The sequence below is a fragment of the Dermochelys coriacea genome, chromosome 1, assembly GCF_009764565.3.
Source record: "Dermochelys coriacea isolate rDerCor1 chromosome 1, rDerCor1.pri.v4, whole genome shotgun sequence".
Taxonomy (NCBI): Eukaryota; Metazoa; Chordata; order Testudines; family Dermochelyidae; genus Dermochelys; species Dermochelys coriacea.
Window position 1 is genome coordinate 276,918,262 of NC_050068.2, and position 22,760 is coordinate 276,941,021.

General features: G+C 40.3%; 1 protein-coding gene across 3 annotated transcripts in view; it reads left to right on the forward strand.

The window, feature by feature from the left end:
• Positions 1-10,452, forward strand: part of SLC6A15 (solute carrier family 6 member 15) — a 51,204-nt gene extending 40,752 nt beyond the window's left edge. For all 3 annotated transcript variants that reach the window (XM_038381692.2, XM_038381665.2, XM_043492659.1), the window contains 3 exons: positions 1,915-2,074; positions 6,485-6,647; positions 7,752-10,452. In XM_038381692.2, coding sequence (XP_038237620.1) covers positions 1,915-2,074; positions 6,485-6,647; positions 7,752-8,123 — 695 coding nt within the window. In that variant the 3' untranslated portion in view covers positions 8,124-10,452. The remainder of the gene's footprint in view (positions 1-1,914; positions 2,075-6,484; positions 6,648-7,751) is intronic.
• The last annotated feature ends 12,308 nt before the right edge of the window (positions 10,453-22,760 follow it).

The following is a 22,760-nucleotide window of genomic DNA, read 5'->3' on the forward strand; positions in this document are numbered from 1 at the left end:
TTTTCACAAAGGCTAATCAGCAGATATTCATGAGTGCTGAGCCATTGAGTAGAAATGCTCACCACTTCTGAAAAACAGCCCTTACATTCTTTTGCTTCTTTAAAACCCTATCAAATAACTCACGTAACATTAATATAGTTTGAAAATTAGCTACTTGTTCTGAATGTGTATATGAATGCCCTGTTGCCATGTAATACAATTTTAACACTTCACAATAAACCTTTGTTATGATTTAGGAATTTAAATAATAAAAAATGAAATAAAGTTCCATGATACTACTTTAATCTAACACTTTTTCTGAGTGCTGTGCATTGGTTTTACCTCCATGATTCCATTAAGTCAGTTGGACTCAAGGGATTACAATTTAGTGTAATGTTTTCAGAATTGATCTCCAATCTCCAAATTCTACGCTGAATTACGCCCCATACAATGCCAGTTGAATTGCACAGCATAAAAACCAAAAGGAGAATTTAGCATGAAGAGTCATAGATACCCACAAATCTACAATTTTGATTAAAGTGTTCCTGCATTTGTAACTTGCAGCATTATGGGCCTGATTCAGCAAAACACTCAAGTATCTTCAAATCTCCATTGCCTTCATTGAGACTTATCACATGCTTAAATGCTTTGGGGTGTATGTGTTCAGTTACATTAGTGCTCTTATCTGAGTCTTCATATACAGATTGTTGCATACTCTGGCTATATACAACATGAAGGCACAGAGGGGAGAGTTAACGATTCAGGGCTAATCTAAAGTCTGAGGGTGGGATTTTCAAAAGCACACAGTAGGGTCTAAATCTGTTTCCCTGAAGTCTCTAGGATCACTCCTATTGACTTCAGGGGGAGCAATTAGGCCAGTGCTGAGCACTTTTGAAGATACCACACTAACTTTCCCTGCTTTTGTCAATTTGTGTTGGGCCCTGAATGCTATGATTAACATCCATTTTTTAGTTTAATAGATGTTTCTTCTGCAATGCTTTAATTCAAAACTTTTTCTCCAAAAGACATTAATAAAGTAAACAACAATGGCTACATGATAAAAAAAGAGAAGTTTATTTTTATATGACCGTATTTACAAGATTATTGTTCTCTTCCCTTACAGTACTTAAGTCAGTACATATATTGGCTGGAGTATAACCAGTGGTCATTATGGGGTACTGTTACACTTTGGGGCCAATCCTACAAGTCTTCTCTGTTCGGAGTACAACCAACTTCAATTTTTTCCAGAATTTGTCTCACTGTATTACCATTGTAGGGCCCAGTCCTGCTCCCATGGAAGCCAATGGCAGAAATCCCATTGACTTTCATCATTGAATTTCATTGACTTTGGGATGGAGATTTCCAGCTGGACTTTAGAAGAAGAAAAGGTTGTGATGCTGTTGCTTTGAAAGCCGGTAAATAAAGATAGTTCCCATGGCAAGTGAATGCAATCTGAATTGAAGTGGCAGTGAATGATTCTACCTAGTAAACCTATATAGCTGTTTGGTTTTGAAAAATGTGGTCTAAAACTTTGACCCACTTAACTTTCATTGATGCAAAGAGAGAACTAAGAACCAGTTCCAAGCATGCACTGCATTAAATGTTCTGTTTTCCTGGATTCTACCCTTACATTCACTTTAAGTGTCTAATGATAAATAGTCCTTGGTTCAGCAAGAACTTACTTTGCTGAATCAGGGCTGCCTTTCATTCTAGTAATTCAAATTTGGACTGTTTGCTGCCTAGGGAACAGCTAAGATTCCTTTTATGGCTTTACTGTGCCAGTGCAAAAGTGGAAAGGAAAGAAGGGAAAACTAGTGTCAACCTACAGTAAAGCAAAACAATAATTATTTTGATGTTTGGTAACTCACTCTTTCTTCCTTCCTTTCTCTGATGCATGATTATGGTTACAATTCTCATTTCTGTCCTTTGTTCCAGTCATCTGCTGTCTGGTAGCATTTTTAATTGGCCTGATCTTTGTGCAGCGCTCTGGAAATTATTTTGTCACAATGTTTGATGATTACTCTGCTACTCTGCCTCTTCTTATCGTGGTCATTTTGGAGAATATTGCCATTTCTCAAGTTTATGGGATAGACAAGTAAGTTCAGGAAATGGAGTTGCTCCTTTCTATGATGGTTAATATGTTAACACTATTAATTGTTATCCTTGTTATTGTTTTAGTTGAATAGGATCAACAGCCCTCTGGATGTGGTAAAGACAGATCCCTGCCCCAAAGAGCTTTCAGATTATCTAGGCAGAATACAAAAGCAGAGAAGGGAAGGGAAAGGATGAACTCAAGGGTGAAATCAAGCCTTCATCCTGGGGTTGTTTTTTTCTTGTGTGTGTAGGTACATTATTTTTGGTAGGTTATGGGTATCAGGGTGGGTAAGCCTGTGCTTGTAGGATTCCTGAGTGAAGTGCATTTTTAAGGATGGATTTGGAGAATATATTGGACCAGGGTAGGAGGAGGGTTTTAAATCTATGGGGGCAGCATGGAAGAAGGCCTGCAAGCACGAGTAGTAGGGGGACACAGAGGGTTGATTAGACCAGTGCAACAGAGGAGAGGAAGTCAGTGGAAAGAGACAAGGTCAGAGAGATGGGCAGGATGAGAAAGGCCTTGAAGTCAAGGAAGAGGAGTATAAATTTGATCTAGACAGAAAGGGAAAGCCAATGGAAGGATTTCAAGAAGAGATAAACATACTCACAGTAGTGGGTGAGGAACAATATATGATTTTTGACAGACTGAATTATTTTATATAGACTAGAGGGGAAATGAGCAGGTGTCAAGGAGATCAACAATGAAGAAATTTCAGTACCTGAGGTGAGAAATAATCAGGCCCTGGACAATTTTATCAGTGACCTGGGAGAAAACATAAAGTCATCACTGATAAAGTTTGCAGATGACACAAAAATTGGGGGTGTGTAAGTAATGAAGAGGTCACTGATACAGAATGATCTGGATTGTTTGATAAACTGGTCTCGAGCAAACTGTATGTGCTTCAATACAGCTAAATGTAAAGGTATACATCTAGGAACAAAGAATATAGACCATACTTATAGGATGGGGGTCTTTATCCTGGGAGGCAGGAAAAAGATTTGGGGTTTGTATTAGATAATCAACTGAACATAAGCTCCCAGTGCAATGTTGTGGCCAAAAGGGTTAATGCAGTCCTTGAATGCATAAACAAGAGAATATCAAGTAGAAGTGGAGAGGTTACTTCACCTCTGTCTTTAGCACTGGTACAACTGCTGCTGGAATACTATGTCCAGTTCTGGTGTACACAGTTCAAGAAGTAGGTTGATAAATTGGAGAAGATTCAGAGAAAAGCTACAAGAATGATAAAAGTGGAAAATATTATAGTGCCTTATACTGATAGACTCAAGGAGTTCAATCTATTTAGCTTAGCAAAAAGAAAGTGAAGGAGTTACTTGATTAGAGGCTGTAGGTGCCTACATGGGGAACAAATATTTGATAATGGGTGCTTCAGTCTAGCAGAGAAAGGTATAACATGATCCAATGGCTAGAACTTGAAACTAGACAAATTCAGACTGGAAATGAGATGTAAATTTTTAACAGTGAGAGTAATTAACCATTGGAACAATTTACCAAGGGTTATGGTAGATTCTCCATCACTGGCAATTTTTAAATCAAGATTGGATGTTTCTCTAAAAGTTCTTCTCTCAGTCAAAGGTCAGGACCACACTGTAGTAGATGCTGGACAAACACAGTACAAAAAGGCAGTGCCTGCCCCATGGACCTAATAATCTAAGTGTAAGAAAAGAGACAACAGGTGGATACAGATCAGTGGGGGAATGCAAGGAAACATGAGACAATATTGATCAGCCTGGTAGACAGCAGTCTAAGCACAGCACCTAACCCTCAAGTTTTCTGTAGGCATCACAGCAAAGGAAAGTTTAAGGGAGGTGACCTTGTGGATGACCTTGTAAACTGGGAGTAATAGTAATAGGATGAAATTTAATATTGAGAAGTGTAAGGTTATGCATTTAGGGATTAATAACAAGAATTTTAGTTATAAGTTGGGGACGCATCAATTAGAAGTAACGGAGGAGGAGAAGGACCTTGGAGTATTGGTTGAACATAGGATGACTATGAGCTGCCAATGTGATATGGCTGTGAAAAAAGCTAATGCAGTTTTGGGATGCATCAGGAGAGGCATTTCCAGTAGGGATAAGGAGGTTTTAGTACCGTTATACAAGGCACTGGTGAGACCTCACCTAGAATACTGTGTGCAGTTCTGGTCTCCCATGTTTAAAAAGGATGAATTCAAACTGGAGCAGGTACAGAGAAGGGCTACTAGGATGATCCGAGGAATGGAAAACTTGTCTTATGAAAGGAGACTTAAGGAGCTTGGCTTGTTTAGCCTAAGTAAAAGAAGGTTGAGGGGAGATATGATTGCTCTCTCTAAATATATCAGAGGGATAAATACAGGAGAGGGAGAGGAATTATTTAAGCTCAGCACCAATGTGGACACAAAAACAAATGGGTATAAACTGGCCACCAGGAAGTTTAGACTTGAAATTAGATGAAGGTTTCTAACCATCAGAGGAGTGAAGTTTTGGAATAGCCTTCAAAGTGAAGCAGTGGGGGCAAAAGATCTATCTGGCTTTAAGATTCTACTTGATAAGTTTATGGAGGAGATGGTATGATGGGATAATGTGATTTTGGTAATTAATTGATCTTTAAATATTCATGGTAAATAGGCCTAATGACCTGTGACGGGATATTAGATGGATGGGATCTGAGTTACCCAGGAAAGAATTTTCTGTAGTATCTGGCTGGTGAATCTTGCTCATATGCTCAGGGTTTAGCTGATCGCCATATTTGGGGTCGGGAAGGAATTTTCCTCCAGGGCAGATTGGAGAGGCCCTGGAGGTTTTTCACCTTCCTCTGTAGCATGGGGCACGGTCACTTGAGGGAGGATTCTCTGCTCCTTGAAGTCTTTAAACCACGATTTGAGGACTTCAATAGCTCAGACATAGGTGAGGTTTTTCATAGGAGTGGGTGGGTGAGATTCTGTGGCCTGCATTGTGCAGGAGGTTGGACTAGATGATCCGAATGGTCCCTTCTGACCTAGTATCTATGATGTTTATGCGGAGCTCCTCCCAAGCATGAGTAGCAGCATAGGAGAACGTAAGAAAGTGTGATGGAAAAAGTAAGAAAGTGGGTGATGAAGGCTGTCACCATTGGCAGATCAGAGGCAGGAGATGGCATCTTGATAGTATATGAGAGACGATAGATAGTATGGCGATAGGTCATGAAAAATCTTAAAAGTGAAGACAAGAGCTTATGTTTGCTATGGTGGAGAAAGGGAGCTAGATACCCAGGGTTAAAGCCCTTAGTGAAATCAATTATTTTCACTGGTTTTAACTACGTGCCTATCTCTGTCCTTTGCTCACAATGAAGTATGTTCTCAGTGGTATGTTTCCAGGAATTAGATGAGATTTTATGTCATAGTAACCTTGCATGGGACATTTCTTTCACAACGTTAATTACAGTAGAAATGTTTTGTTACAGTAACATTCAAATAGGGAAATGAAACAGCAAAGGAGTTAAAATGCCATCAGAGTTTGCTGACAAAATCCAAAAGGAGCCAGTTCTAAGTTAACACTCTCATTTTCTGCTGGCATTGGAGTATGTGTACTTTTTCATCAGAAAGTCCTAAAACTGTAGGCTTGGTTCAAAACATATGTTGCACTATTAAGGCACAGTGGCAGAATCAAGACCTCACACAGTCATTCAACAACTGATAAGGTGCAAAACAGTTGCTTGTTGATAATGTAATTTATTATAATAGATAGCACACTTGAATTCAAATTAGGTGTTTTGTAACACCTGTTTTGTCCTTTCTGGTGCCCTACTTGTATGTGAATTCAAAAGCAATGGCACATTCCTAAATAGATATCCCAGCACAATATAAACACTTCAGTAGGATTTGAGTTTGAGTTGGTTCAGGGTAATATTTCTTTTTACACTTATACTGGTTTGGGGTAGCATATTTGAATTAGCACACAGCTGCAAGAATGGGTTGGAAAAGCTCATAACAGTGTGTGTGTGTGGGGGGGGGGTTCTAATGTATCACACCTACACAACAGTGTTAAATCTTTCTGAGCTGAACACTGTGGTCTTTCACAATGATTCATCAACATTCAAAATATGTTTCTTACTTATTTTAAGGTCATCTAATCTATATTTGTGACACACCAGGGACTAACCATTGGTCTAACATTGTTTAGGGATCACACTCGTTTCTGCCTGTGACTTAATCAGGATTCGAATCTAAGTTTTCTAGCACTCTGAGTGAACTTGATCTGAGCTGATTCAACCCATTATTAATATAGGTACTATTTGTAAACCCATACAATTGATCTAAGTGCAGATATTTCTATGTGTACTCTTTATGCCAATTGTTGCAAATTAGCTGATATGTCTGAACTACAGACACTCAAAACCTCAGTTTCTAAACTAATAATGTGCATTTCCCCCCAGATTTATGGAGGACCTAAAGGATATGCTTGGTTTTTCTCCAAACCAATATTATTACTACATGTGGAAGTACATTTCTCCTGTAGTATTGTTATTTTTGCTGGTAGGTAGTATTGTCCAAATGGGATTAAGTCCTCCTGGTTACAATGCATGGATTGAAGAAAAGGTAAGAAATAACATATACCATTGCCAGAATAATGTAACATGTATTTAAAGTGCTTTGCTAGACTAGGAAAAGACACTTTGTAATTCATATAGTTCATTACAAATGTAAACATGGCCACTTTTGTTTCTAGTTATACAAATACAAAAACATCATTACCTTTAATATAGCATTAGTTCCTTCATTTCCAAAAAAGGTAGTCACTGGCTGATAATGGCGTTTGTTTGTTTGACTTAAAGCAGAATACACAGCAGTGGCACTGAGCTAGCATCAATTGTTTCACCACTTTGTTTTCATCAGCTATCATAGAACTAAATATTGAGATTAGGCATTTCATGGCCACTCCCCTTGGAAGCTGGCACAGCATATCAGTGAACAGCTACTTTATAGAACAATCTGTGGATTGTCCAGTATAGTGAGATAACGACATTCAGTTTTTGGGAAATCTATCTATATTGTTTTTCAGTGAAGAATTGGTAATGTTCTGTTTTCTAGGTTTTTTGCAACATTAGAACTACTTTTAGTGCTTATTTCATCTCATGTAGCAACACCAAATCTGGGGTTGACTGCTAATCAAAATTTGGGGGAAGTTAATGTGTGATATCAATAGGAGTTTCACCTGGGTTAGGATTGCAAGCATAAGCGCTGACTCTGTGAGTGCTCTGGGGCTGGAGAACCCACTGGGAAAAATTAGTGGGTACTCTGCACCCACTGGCAGCCAAGCTCCCCTCACCCCCCATCCCCCCTGAGCATGCCACATCCCCACTCCTCCACCTACCTCCCAGCGTTTCCTTTCCAGCTGCCACGAAACAGCTATTTGGCAGCGTTGGCGCACTCCGGAAGGAAGGGGGAGGTGGGAATGTGGTGCTTTCAGGGGAGGAGGCGGGACAGAGGCAGTGCCAAGGTGGGGATTTGGGTAAGGAGTTGAAATATTGGCAGGGAGGGGGCGGAGTTGGGGCGGTAACTTTGGGAAAAGGGTTGGAATGGGGGCGGGGTGGGAAGGGGTCGAGCACCCAAGGGAAAGAGAGGAAGTTGGCACCTATGATTGCAAGCTTTGTCTCTTATTAAGTAACAATGTATTAATTGTGTTTCTCTTGGCCCGCATAGGCTACTGAGGAGTTCCTGAGCTATCCACTATGGGGAATGATTGTCTGTATATCTCTGATGATACTGGCCATACTTCCTGTCCCTATAGTCTTCATAGTCCGCCGCTGCAACCTTATTGATGATAGCTCTGGTAGTTTGGCCGCTGTATCCTATAAAAGAGGACGGATAATAAAGGAGCCTGTTAATCTAGAAGGAGATGATGCAAGTCTGATTCATGGGAAGATTCCAAGTGAGCTGCCATCTCCAAATTTTGGTAAAAACATATACCGGAAACAGACTGGATCTCCAACTCTGGATACTGCTCCCAATGGACGCTATGGTATTGGCTATCTAATGGCAGATATGCCAGATATGCCAGAGTCTGACTTGTAGCTAGAGAACAAAATTACTTTTTTTGTTGTTTATACTGTATCACTGAACATTGGCTCTCTAAGAGAAGTTGTCCGCTTCACTTACTAGAATGTGATCTCAGGTGCCCCCTAGCTACAGTCTTTAAAATATCATGACGGTACATAGTGTAAAAATTCCCTTTGGATTGATCTTCTGGTTTTATATTGCATTAGGACATAAGAACTGTCATACTGGGTCAAACTAAAAGCCCATCCAGCCCACTATCATGTCCTCTGACAGTGACCATTTCCAGGTGCTTCAGAGGGAATGAACAGAACAGGCAATCATCAAGCGATCCATCTCCAGTTACCCAACCCCAGCCTCCAGCAGATGCCAGGGACACCATCTCTGCCTATCCTGGCTAATAGCCATTGATGGACCTATCCTCCATGAATTTATCTAGTTCTTTTTTGAACCCTCTTATAGTCTTGGCCTTCACAAGATTATGTTATGTTTAGACTTGGAAGGATTTGATTTTTATCAGTAAATGTTGGTAAATGTCAATTTCATCATACACACAAAAACCAATGAAAACATATTTTCATTGATGATCATTGAAATTTACAAAGGCAAAGTAAGAAAAATGCTGCATGAGAATTCATTAGAGTTTGATTTAAGGATATTTACTTTGTATATTTTGTGTGATGTTGACAATCTGTATTTTCCTAAAGCTTCAGTTTTTTGACTATGTGTCTACTGTCATTAAATAATTGTCTGACACCCTCAATGCCTGATCCATCCATAATTTCCTGCAACTGTTGAAAACTGTTATAGTCTGGCAAAGAGTTCCTCAGATTGACTGTGTATTGTGTGAAGAAATACTTCCTTTAATTTCTTTTAAACATGCTGCCTATTAATTTCATTTGGTGACCCCTAGTTCTTGTGTTATGAGAAGGAGTAAATAACACCTCCATATTTACTTTCTCCACATCAGTCATGACTTTATAGACATCTATCATATCCCCCCTTAGTCGTCTCTTTTCCAAGATGAAAAGTCCCAGTTTTATTAATCTCGCCTCATATGGAAGCTGTTCCATACCCGTAATCATTTTTGTTGCCCTTCTGTGAACCTTTTCCAAATCCAATATATTGTGTTTTTAGATGGGGCGTCCACATCTGCATGCTGTATTCAAGATGTGGGTATACCATGGATTTATATAGAGTCAATATGATATTTTCTGTCTTGTTATCTATCCCTTTCTTAATGATTCCCAGTATTCTGTTCACTTTTTTGACTGCTGCTGCACATTGAGTGAATGTTTTCAGAGAACTATCCATAGTGACTCCAAGATCTCTCTCTTGAGTGATAACAGCTAATTTAGACCCTCTCATGTTGTGTGTATAGCTGGGATTATGTTTTCCAATGTGCATTACTTTGCATTTATCCTCATAGAATTTCATCTGCCATTTTGTTGCCCCGTCACCCAGTTTTGTGAGATCCCTTTTGTAACTCTTTGCAGTCTGCTTTGGACTTGACTATCTTGAGTGTTGAAGGGAATGAACACCACACAAAAAAATTAGTGATGGCTTAGGTCTGTCAAGATAGCCAAGATTTTTTTTTTTAATTTAATTTGAAAGCTTTCTGTCTATAAAGTACAGGTGTTACCTCAGTTTGCAGCAATTTCTCAAATGATGTAATATTTCTGACTTGATTTAACTGAAAATCCTTTTTTTGATGTCAGGGTAACTCCCCAGTATTAGAAGTGAGCTCCAAAGTAGTTCACCAAACCCATATTTCTGCACACATTTGTATATACATTATGTAGATACGCTGTACTTATTTTGTTAGCACTGATAATTACTTAGGCTACTAGCTGAGTACAAAATCTTGCAAACTATTTTCTTATGTAACAGCTGTATAGAAAAAATAGTATTAGTAAACCAAGGAGGAGGCTTCTAATGGGAATATGAGTCCCCAGTTCACTGAGGACTGCTTAAGCTGTGGCTGTATATTTTATGTAAAATATTTTCTTTTTCAGTGTGAAAATGATGTAAGAGTGAGTCACTCCAAGACTCTTAATGATTGTGCAGATTCTGCATTTTTTCTATGCTGTGTGCCTAAAAAACCTTCTTGATATTTATTGTGGTTACAAGATTACATATATATTATATTTATATAATATACTTGTAATGTAAATATGTATATTAATACTGTATGTAATGGTTTCAAAACTTGAAGCAAGATGGCTTTTTTAATTAGTCTATTTCTGTTTTGCTTCTGGTTTATGCAAAAATAAATCCTTAGTTTTTTTAGTGAATAATTGTTAAGAACTGTATTGCATTACATTTTAACCTATGAATAAAGAGAGTGAAAAAAAGACGTTTATTTGTTATATCTTGATATGTTTTTATAGTGTAACACTCCTGCTTATCAGCTGGGCTAGCTGAAAGAACAATGTTCACAAACTGGAGAGAGGTGCTCAAAGTCTGTAAAAGCAAAAATATATTTAACTGGGAGGTCATGTTTTCATTAAATTACTGCATCAGGAATAAAGATTTTTTATTATTACTACAATAATTTATGTAGCCCTGTAAATCTACATAGCATTTTACAAATCCAGACATATTATATGCCTTGAGGAGCTTATAAACTATAGACTCAATTCTGCTTTTGCCACAAGTCCTAAGCAAAGAGTAAAGAACGGCTATGTTGCCTCAGGGGCAGAACACGGAACCAGATTGTGTCTCTGGGAGGGGAATGCAAGGAAGTTAGAGCCACTATCTGGTACTTTGTTCTCCTTCCACCTCCCTTCCTCTGGGATTGACTTGCACCTATCCTCATCCTATCCCTGACTGCCCCTCTTCATGTCTACATAGATAGGAGAGAAAGTTGTGAAAGCTGCTTTGTTTCTCTGTGGCTACCTGTGCTTCTGGTAGCCCACATAGGTAAGCCCTATGTTTGCTTATGTCTTTGCACAGATGCATAAAATGGCTCAAATTTGAGCCTTAAGATATACTACAACAGTGTGTGATTCAGAATAAAATAGTTGTATGTGAAAATAAAGGTCCAGAGCAGGGATCGGCAATCCTTGGCCCACAGCCTCCAGGGTAAGCCCTTTGGTGGGCAGGGCCAGTTTGTTTACCTGCTGCATCTGCAGGTTCGGCCTATCGCAGCTCCCACTGGCCGCAATTCACTGCTCCAGGCCAATGGGGGCTGTGGGAAGCGGTGGCCAGCACATCCCTCAGCCCACGCCGCTTCCCGCAGCCCCCATTGGCCTGGAGGGGTGAACCGCGGCCAGTGGGAGCTGTGTCACTGTGCCTTCATGGGTCACAACTCAGAATACCAAATTCAGGACAAACTGCTGAGAAATTGGGCAGGGACACACCCCAAAACTGGTGGTTATTCTCCCATAGGATATACCAAACCAAGTAAACTGGTTTCACCACACTGGCTAACAAGAAGTCAGAAAAGCAGTCTCCTTAGGCATTCCAGTCCTGATTCAACATCCAGGCACTAGACTTAAAGATGAGTTGTTATTTAAAACCAATTTCATTAAACAAAAGGGTTCTTCTGATCCCAAAGGACTAGCCACATACCCAGGTCAATATATTACTCAGATCTTACCCCAAAAATCACACAGTGGCCATTCCTTTAGTATCTAAAATCTAAAGGTTTGTTTATAAAAGGAAAGAAAGGTGAGAGTTAAAATTGGTTAAAGAAATCAAATACATACTTGTTGCTTCCAAATCACTCTAAGGTCCTCATTCCTTTGGTTAGAATGCTCCCATTAGTTAGTATAAGTCCATAGTCCAGAGATTTAAGCAGGAAAGAGGCACAATGGAGATGTTTCCAGAGCCTTTTATAGCTTCTCTCAAGTGAAGGGAAACCCATTGTTCTCACTGTGGAAAATGACAAGTGACAAGATGGTGTTTGGAGTCACATGGGCAAGTCACATGTCCATGCATGATTTCACTTAGTCACAGCAGGAAAGGCCATTAAGTGTAGATGGGCAACTTCCACTGTGAGTTAAGTGTTCTTTAATGGGCCACTCAACTCGAATAGTCCCCTCAAGTTGTGCAAGCTAAATACATTGTGGGCATTACCACAGGAGCACACATATTTAAAATGCAGGTATAGAGCCAATACTCATAACTTCAAATACAAAAATGATACATGCATACAAATAGCAAAATCATATTCATCAATTCACATACTTTCCCTAGACACCTTACTTGACATACTTTGTACAAGATCTGTTACAATTATATAGCAGTGGCTGCAACAATGACCTACATAGTCATATTTTATCAGATAATGTCACATATACCACAGCAGACTAGCAAGAGACGTAGAGGAAATGTTTACAAAATGTATAGATGTGCCCAAACCTGCTACATGGAAGCAGCAGAAGTGGAGGAATGTACTATCATCTCCAGAGAGGGGGGAAGTCAGGATAGCTCAGGCAAAGGCAGTAAGGTCTAAGAGGGCACAGGCTTTGACTGCTGGCTAGAGGGTCCCTGAGCTGGAACCTGGAGTAGAGGGCAGGCCCATGTTCCCTTGCCTGCCACTGAGGGAGTGGCACTATGTGGCAGTGAATGAGAAGACTACCCAGGATTGCTGAGAGAAGACCCCAGAAGGGGAAAACATAGATGTTAACCTTGCCAGAGGGCTGAGTTACAAAGAGGCAGCTGCAGCTTGTGGAGTGAGAGAGGGGCTGCAGACACTGAGAGAGAGAGATGGAGAGACAATGGCAACTACAGGATGGAGTGTCAACCTCGAAAGCTATTACCCAGAATGAGCAGGAAGAGGCAGCATCCTGGCAGTGACTGGCACACCCCGTCACACTGAACAAATGGAGATGATCATACTAACATCTGTCAACAGAACTACCTTTTCCCAATGGACAGCCCCTATCACAATATACCCTATCCTCAGGCCTGGTTACATTCCCTTTGCCTATTCCAGAAATACAAAAAAGACTTCAATGCAACCATAATCACAGAGTGAAGAATTGTCCCAGTATGGTAGAGGAGAATCTGTCAGCTCTTTCTCCTGTTTCATCTACTTTTTGTAATATTTTTATCCTTTCCTTAAAATGACCACACATTTAAACTGCTAACTCTTGATTAGTTTCATCACAAGAACCATACTTTGATTATTCTGCCATACCGGTTGCATGGAATGTGCATTAGAGCACCAGGAATCCCTGTGCTCTAATGCACATCCTGTCTACTGCCACTCAAATGCTTGGTGCCTACTGCTGCTAAACATCCTCCACCGTTGAAGCTGAGTCCTTTGAAAAACAAAAGCACTGCTGAAAAAGTGTAAGTAAATGTGGAGGTCTTCAAAGAGTCACCTTAAAAATAAAGAGTAGAAAAGATTCTGTGCAACATCCCAGCCCTAGGAGACAAGCCAAACATGAATACATACTGCCTTTTTCAATCTCTGGTGAAAGTCCATTGAAATCTCTGTTGAATTACTACACATAGAAGTTTGCCTCAGCGTGTGATTTTTGTTGAGCTAGCCATTAGTGGAGATAAAATACCCTCATATGAAGTAGTTATAACATGACCAGTGAGTAATTTAGTATTGTCTGTGAACTTTCCCACTCACTGTTTACCCTCTTTTCCAGATCATAATGAATATGTTGAACAGCACTGGTCCAAGTATAGATCCCTGGGGTACAGCACTATTTACCACTTTCCATTGTGAAAACAGATAATTTTCCTTTGTTTCCTATCTTTTAACCAATTACTGATTCATGAGAGGACCTTCTCTCTTATAACATGACTGCTTACTTTGCTTAAGAACCTTTGATGTGGGATTTCATTTCAAAGGATTTCCAAAAGCCCACACTATAGTAAATGTATCACCCTTGTCCACATGGTTGTTGATACCCTCAAAGAATTCTAATAGTCTGTTGAGGCATGATTTCCCTTGACAAAAGCTGTGTTGATTCTTCCCCAACATATCATGGTCATCTATCTCTGAAAATTCTGGCCTTTACTATCATTTTAACCAATGTGCCTCGTTTCAAAGTTAGCTTACTGGCCTGTAATTGTCAGGATTGCCTCTAGGGCCTTTTTAAAATATCAGTATGACATTAGTTATCCTCCACTTATCTGGTACAGTGGCTGATTTAAGTGATAGATTACATACCACAGTTAGTATTTCTGCAATTCATATTTGAGTTCCTTCAGAACACTTGGGTGAATACCATCTGATCCTGGTGAGTTACTACTGTTTAATTTATCAATATGTTCTTAAATCTCCTCTGTTGACAACTCAATCTGGGACAGTTCCTCAGATTTGTCATCTAAAAAAGAGCGGCTCAGGTGTGGGAATCTCTATCACATCCTCTGCAGTGAAAACTGATACAAAGAATTTACTTAGCTTCTCCACAACATTTGTCCATCTTGATTGTCCCTCAGTGCCATTGATTGTTGCCAGACTTCCTGCTTCCAATGTATTTTTAAAAAATGCTGTTAGTTTTAGTGTCTTTTGCTAGTTGCTTTTCAAATTATTTTTTGGCCTGCCTAATTATACTTTCACACTTGAGTTCTCAGTATGTATGCTCCTTTTGACATTCCTAACTAGGATTTGACTTCCAGTTCCTAAAGGATGCCTTTTTGTCTCTATACACCTCTTTTACTTTGCTGTTTAGCCATGGTACCACTTTTTATCCTCTTACTGGTTTTGGTTTTTTTTATTTGGGGTATACATTTCATTTGAACCTCTATGATGGTGTTTTTAAATAGTTTCCATGCAGCTTGCAGGCATTTCACTTTTGTGACTGTTCCTTTTAATTTCCATTTAACTAGCTTCCTTATATCTCTGTAGTCCCATTTTCTGAAGTTAAATGGTACTGTGGTGGGTTTCATTGGTATTTTCCCCCTACAAGGGTATTAAATTTAATTACATTATGGTCAGTATTACCAAGCAGTTCATCTATATTCACTTCTTGAACCAGATATTGTGTGCCACTTAGACATAAATCACAACTTGCCTCTCCCCTTATCGGTTCCAGAACTAGCTGCTCCAAGAAGCAGTCATTAATTATATCTAGAAATGTTATCTCTGCATCATATACTGAGGTGACATATAACCAGTCAATATGAGGATAGCTAAAATACAATAAAAAGAAAAGGAGTACTTGTGGCACCTTAGAGACTAACAAATTTATTAGAGCATAAGCTTTCGTGAGCTACAGCTCACTTCATCGGATGAAGTGAGCTGTAGCTCACGAAAGCTTATGCTCTAATAAATTTGTTAGTCTCTAAGGTGCCACAAGTACTCCTTTTCTTTTTGCGAATACAGACTAACACGGCTGCTACTCTGAAACCTAAAATACAATATTATTATTGGGTTTTCTTCTTTTGTAGCCTCTCTAATCTCTCACAGCATCTCACAATCATCATTACCATCCCTGGCTAGGTGGTCAGTAGTATATTTCTACTATTATACTCTTATTATTCAAACTTGGAATTTCCATCCACAGATAAATGACAACACAATGAGTGATGATTGTTTTAGATGGACTGGGGCCTTGGTCCAGTTCTCTCACATCTCCCCATTTCAGATTGCCTCAGTATTTTTAGTCACTACTTGCTCTGCCAGAAATGGAAAAAAAAAACCCATAAAGGGGCAGGGAATATAATGCAGAAAAGGAAGGAAGACAACACAGAAAAGGAAGGCTTCAGACATTTAGCTACAAAGAAGTTGGAAGGCATGGAGTGTCATGCCAACCTATTAACTAGTAAGTCTGTTGAAAGAAAAAAGATCATCACGCAAGGCAATTATGCCCCAAATTAAAGAAAAGCTTCTTTGTATCTAATACATGTAGAAAGGGCCCAAGGACAAATCATTCATGTGGAAAGTGAAAATATATTAGCACTATAATTTATTGCAAAAGTCAAAATGGATATGCTTTCTGTGATCTGATTGCACAAATCAGCAAATTAAATGGAAATTGTCAGCAAGTTAAGGAAGTATGGGCCGGATGAATGCACTATAAGGTGGGTAGAAAGCTGGCTAGATTGTCGGGCTCAACGGGTAGTGATCAATGGCTCCATGTCTAGTTGGCAGCCGGTGTCAAGTGGAGTGCCCCAGGGGTCGGTCCTGGGGCCCGTTTTGTTCAATATCTTCATAAATGATCTGGAGGATGGTGTGGATTGCACTCTCAGCAAATTTGCGGATGATACTAAACTGGGAGGAGTGGTAGATACGCTGGAGGGGAGGGATAGGATACAGAAGGACCTAGACAAATTGGAGGATTGGGCCAAAAGAAATCTAATGAGGTTCAATAAGGATAAGTGCAGGGTCCTGCACTTAGGATGGAAGAATCCAATGCACCGCTACAGACTAGGGACCGAATGGCTCGGCAGCAGTTCTGCGGAAAAGGACCTAGGGGTGACAGTGGACGAGAAGCTGGATATGAGTCAGCAGTGTGCCCTTGTTGCCAAGAAGGCAATGGCATTTTGGGATGTATAAGTAGGGGCATAGCGAGCAGATCGAGGGACGTGATCGTTCCCCTCTATTCGACACTGGTGAGGCCTCATCTGGAGTACTGTGTCCAGTTTTGGGCCCCACACTACAAGAAGGATGTGGATAAATTGGAAAGAGTACAGCGAAGGGCAACAAAAATGATTAGGGGTCTAGAGCACATGACTTATGAGGAGAGGCTGAGGGAGCTGGGATTGTTTAGTCTGCAGAAGAGAAGAATGAGGGGGGATTTGATAGCTGCTTTCAACTACCTGAAAGGGGGTTTCAAAGAGGATGGCTCTAGACTGTTCTCAATGGTAGCAGATGACAGAACGAGGAGTAATGGTCTCAAGTTGCAATGGGGGAGGTTTAGATTGGATATTAGGAAAAACTTTTTCACTAAGAGGGTGGTGAAACACTGGAATGCGTTACCTAGGGAGGTGGTAGAATCTCCTTCCTTAGAGGTTTTTAAGGTCAGGCTTGACAAAGCCCTGGCTAGGATGATTTAACTGGGACTTGGTCCTGCTTTGAGCAGGGGGTTGGACTAGATGACCTTCTGGGGTCCCTTCCAACCCTGATATTCTATGATTCTATGATTCTATGAAATGAAAGCTATCAAAGACCGGCATCAATATAATTAGGCTTGGCAGATTCAATATTTGTTTATAATTTTAATGGATGATATCAATATTCATTTTAAGCTTTTTTAATGTTTATAAGTTTTAATTTTTAACAGTTGCAGAATATATGGATGGATCAGGCATTGAGGGTGTCAGACAATTATTTAATGACAGTGGACACATAGCCAAAAAACTGAAGCTTTAGGAAAACACAGATTGTCAACATCACACAAAATATACAAAGTAAATATCCTTAAATCAAACTCTAATGAATTCTCATGCAGCATTTTTCTTACTTTGCCTTTGTAAATTTCAATGATCATCAATGAAAATATGTTTTCATTGGTTTTTGTGTGTATGATGAAATTGACATTTACCAACATTTACTGATAAAAATCAAATCCTTCCAAGTCTAAATATAACATAATCATGCTCCACAACATTTCCTCCACATTTTTGTAGAGGGCTAATGGGCAGAGAGTGCAATGGGTCACAATCCAAGGACTGTACTATATCTGTTGCTCTGTTCCTATCCTTTCCCTAATCCCACAGAAATTTTGCCATGGATACCCCAGAGGGGTGCAGGATCCCTAGAAGGGAAGGAGGCATTTTAGTCTCACAGAGCAGGCAGTTTGTGCTCAGGAAGCCCAAGGTGCATTCTGACATAAGTTGATGATGACCTAGAATTCTCAGGCAGATTGTGTGTGTTGTGGTGCAATCACAGAAGACATGAGTTATGTTTGTGACAGTGACAAGGGAGGGAGAATATCTGTAAAATTGTTTCCCAGCCCTGCACTAAAATGGTTCTGTAGAGAACAAATTACCACTCTGTTACTGATCATGGGAAAATGTTGGGAGAACCGTATGTTTATCATCTGAGATGCAGTAAGGTATCTAGATAAACTGAAGTTTGCTCCCTCCTTAATACTCTTTTTGAAAGACTAATAAATTTAGCTATGTCAATTTCCAAAAATGTACTAAATTAAAAATAATCCCTAGAATAATGGGCTAGATTTCATGGTGTGTAAAAAAGCAAATATGAAATAATCAAACACACAAGGTGTGAGTCAGTTCTACTGCCACTGGAGGGTGCTGACATTCCAAAAGTGTGTTGATGAGCTGCAAGGTTCATGAGATTGTTGCCTGGGAAAAACTTTTACATTCACATCCCCTATTAACCAGCAACAGTGAGCATTTCAGAATGAAAACAGGTTTCTATAAAGCAAGAACTGGAAAAACAAACCAAAAAACACTTTCATTCTGTGTTCTGAACTGCATTCATTAGTATTAGTGTTCTCAGCTGCATTTGTTCATAAGCAACAAACCTGTAATGCTTATAAATATAGGGAGAAACTATCTTTTTTTTTCTGTGCCAGAAAGGTCTTCCTTCAGGTTTGAAGTGCGATAGTGACCAGGTAGATAATCAGCTTCTTGCTCTGATATTTTGATTTTTTTAAATTACCACCATGATAAGAGGTCAAATCTGAAATGCATAGTACAGAAGTCAGCAAATTAATCAGCAAACATGAGATAACCTTAGATTCTAGAGAACACTTCAGTATTGCTTCTCATTGCTTTCCTTCATAAAGACTGAAAGATGCAATGAGGGGGATGAGGGGAAAGGAGGGCAACACTGAGAAATAGTGCAGCACACAGTGATTCATCTAAACTCGGGTGACTTGCTTCAGAAGGAAGGTAGTGGTTTGAATGCTGATATATTATGGCCTTCTCCTACAGTGCCTCACACCTTGTGTAGTTATTTGCACCTGTGGGTAAAGCAGGTATGAAATGTTTCCCAGTCACACAGGAGGAACAGTGCCATCTACTAAATTACCAACACCACCTCTTTTTCAGCACATAGACATCCCATTAATGCCTTATGTTCACCAGTGTTCAGAATGAAAGAGATTAATAATTAAGGCCCTACTTAACTTTGATATTGCTGAAAACTGGGGATTCCACAATATTAGGCTTCCATTGCAATTTTGACAGCGGGAGCCTGCTATGTATGGGGCTGAGAGTAAGAGCCCCAGCCATCCCCCAGGCTGAGAGCAGAGGCCCCTGTTGACAGCCCTGGTCAGCCAACAGCAGGAGCCCTGACTCTCAACCCCAAGTGCCTACTGTCAGCCCTGCCTGCCCTGCTCTCAGCCCTGGGTGGCTGACACCAGAAATTCACGGAAAAGTAATAATGGACTTTATTACCACAAATAATAAAGTCTATTATTATATTTCCACAATTTTCTGTGGTTTGTCCGCAATTCAGCTGCAATTTTTTGGACAATCATCCCACAATTCAAGTAGGACCTTCCTCATAATACAATATGCAAGCCTCAGCTCAGCAATAAGTTCTTTCTTAATTAAACAGGGAGAGGGCTTTGGCAAAGGACACAGCTTTAAGATGGCTGGAGCCATCCCGTAATTTTAAAATTAGTCTGTTAGCATGAATTAGTCATTCAATGGAAAACCACACAAAGATACCTCTGGCTATGTGCCATCCCACATTTATGCCAGCTTTTGAAATGTCATCCTGGATGTCCCACAACCAATTCAAATGCACTGTGTTGAAAGATAAACTTCTCTTCCCTTCCTTTATTCATCATTACAGATAACTGTTCACCAGATTGTTGGTAGTGGAAGCTGTGGTAGGTTTGAGCAGGAAGACAAAGTTAGAAAACAGATGCTGAAGTTCCAAGGATAAGCACCTACTACTCCTGGGGGAATTCTGCACCACTGCACAATGCAGAATTTTGCAGAAATTAATGCTTTTTGTGCAGAATTTTCTTTCCCCCACAGAAATGGGCTGCAGTGCTGCTGGCCACCACTAGGGCCTGATGGATCCAGCAGAGCCAAGCTTATGCATAGAAGACACTGCTGGGGAGAGGTGGAGTGGGAGGAAGAGCAGGTACATTCCTGGCAGCTGCAGTTACCTGCATACCCTGAGTGAAGGAGGTGGTGGTGTGCAGGAAACTCCACCAAGCCTAGGACTGAGTATCAGGCTGTTTCTTCCTCTGGATCCCTGGACTCTGAGGGTAGGAGGTGGGTGTCTGGGCTGGGGGGTGGTCTGGCTGGGCTCTCAGGGGGAAGGGGATGCAGCTATGTGAGCTGGGGGGGACCCTGCAGCTGGGCTCTGGGGTGGAGTGTTTGTGGGTGTCTGGCCTCCAGCTAGGCACAGTGGAGGGAGAGGGCAGAGAAACAGGAACTAGGTTGTTGTAGGGGTTTCTTTAACTCTCTGCTCCTGGGGGAATTTTTCGTGTGTCTGTATTGTTACAGACATACTTGCTGACAGGCATTTTGAAATAAATTATCAAAATAATTGAAACTGGTATGATTCTGTAGTGCTATTTTCACAAATAAAATTTGCAGAATTTTGTAGAATTTTTAATTTTTTGGCATACAATTCACCCAGGAGTAGCACCTACCAAGGAGAAGAAGTAGAGCGGTTGAGTAACAGAAATGTCAGAGCAGGAAGAGAGACGAAATCTGTAGTGAAGGAAGCCCACTTAAGCAATGGCAGAAGGTGAAAATGTAATGGGTGATGGGAAGGGAACTCTGAGGCTGTGTCGTCAGAATGAGTGAATGATTTGGTGGATATGAGATTGAGAGTATAATCAAGATGATAAAAGACAAAGCTCTTAGGTCAAATAAAAAAATCAAAATGTAGGGTTGGAAGGGAGCTCAAGGGGTTAGCTAGTCCATCCTCGCATGCTGAGGCGGGATCAAGTAAACCTATACCATCCCTGACAGGTGTTTGTCCAGCTAGTTCTGAAACATGTCCTGTGATGGAGATTCCACAAGCTCCCTTGAAAACTTATTCAAGAGCTTAATTACCCTTATAGTTAGTAAGTTTTCCTAATGTCTAATTTTAATCTCCCTTGCTACAAATTAATCCCATTACTTCTTGTCCTGCCTTCATGGACATGGAGGAACAATTGATCACTGTCATCTTTGTAACAGCCCTTAACAGCCAAGTAAGTGATACTCTAAATTTTAAGTCTAATGAGAGAAATAACTATATGAAAGCTCTGAAAACTTTATTGCACTTGGGAAGAGTAAAAATTAAAACATTGTCTTGGTAAAGTCCATGGGCCTGATTCATCACAACATTACTGTGATTTGACATTGGAATAAGTCTATCTCCAAAATTGCAGTGATGAATCATTATTATTATTATTAGTAGTAGTAGTAGTACTGTAGCACCTATAAGCTCTAGTGCTAGGTGCTGTACAAACCTAGAACAAAAACATAGCCCTTTCACCAAAGCATTTACCATCTAAGCATAAGATAACAGATGAATACAGACTAGACAAACTGGGGAGTACAAAAAAGCAATGAGTTGGTCAATGGAGTTCTAAGGAAGGATTTGAAGAAGGGTAATGTGTTTGTTTTGCTGATGTTTACAAGAGCTCCTTCCAAGCATGAGGGGTAGCATGGGAGAAAGCACAAAAGTGCTTGTTTGAAAATTTAAGAAGTAGGTGATAGAGGCCAACACTGTGGAGTTACTGGAGGCAGGAGTCGACCTCTCATTAGTGAATGAGAAATGTTAGGTATGCTGGAGATAGGCTAGGAAGGGTCTTGAAAGTGAAGACAAGTAGCTTATGTTTGATGCAATAGAGAAGCGGGAGCTAGTGGAGGGATTCAAAGACAAGGATGACATGTTAAAGCAATGCATTAGAAAACCAATCTTTTCAGCAGCATTCTGAATGGATATTGAGCAGGACAAGATTGCCTCAAAGCCAGAGAGAAGGAGTTTGTAGTAATCGAGATAAGAATGATGCCAGCCTGGATGAGAGTTTTAGGTGTGTGGATGGATAAGAATGGCTATGTCTTAGAGAAGTTTGTAGAAAGAACCTGCAAGTTTAGACATAGCCTGGATCTGAGGACCTAGAGAGAGGTTACAGGCCTGAGTGACAGGCGGGACAGTAGTGTTGTCCACTGTGATCAAGGAAGGAGGTAGGGAGGAAGTTTGGAAAGGTTGAGGAGTTCTGTTTTAGCCATGTTGAGCTTGTATTGATGGCTAGACATCCATGAAGAGATGTCAGAGAGACAGGCCAAGATTTTAATTTAGACAAAAAGAGACCAGGCTGGTGTAGAGAGATAGAACTGTGAGTTGTCAGCACAGAGATGGTAGTTGAATTTATGTTTGTGTAACCCACACACCTCCTGGGTGTGGTGTTCTGTCCCATCTAGTGGCACTGAGACCACTTAGAGAGAGAAGAGAGAGAGAGAAAATGAGTCTGCTCTACAGCCTTAGCTAAGATCCAGTTGGCTTTTAGCTCATGCAACAGAGACTCATTCACTAAGATCCAGACGGTCCCAGATTTGATTCTGCCCGCCGACAGATGACATTAGCCAGAAATAAGGTGGAGAGGGAGAAGAGAAAGTTACCAAGGACAGAGCCCTGTTGAATCCTCACAGAAAGTTGGAGGGATGGGGTGATGATGAAGATCCTCCAAAGGACACGCTGAAGGAACAATTAGAGAGGCAGTAGGAGAACCAGGAGAGGACAGAGTTACAGAAGACAAGATTTGAAGAAGAAGAGCATGGTGGATGGGAGTCAAAGACATTTGACTGGTTGAT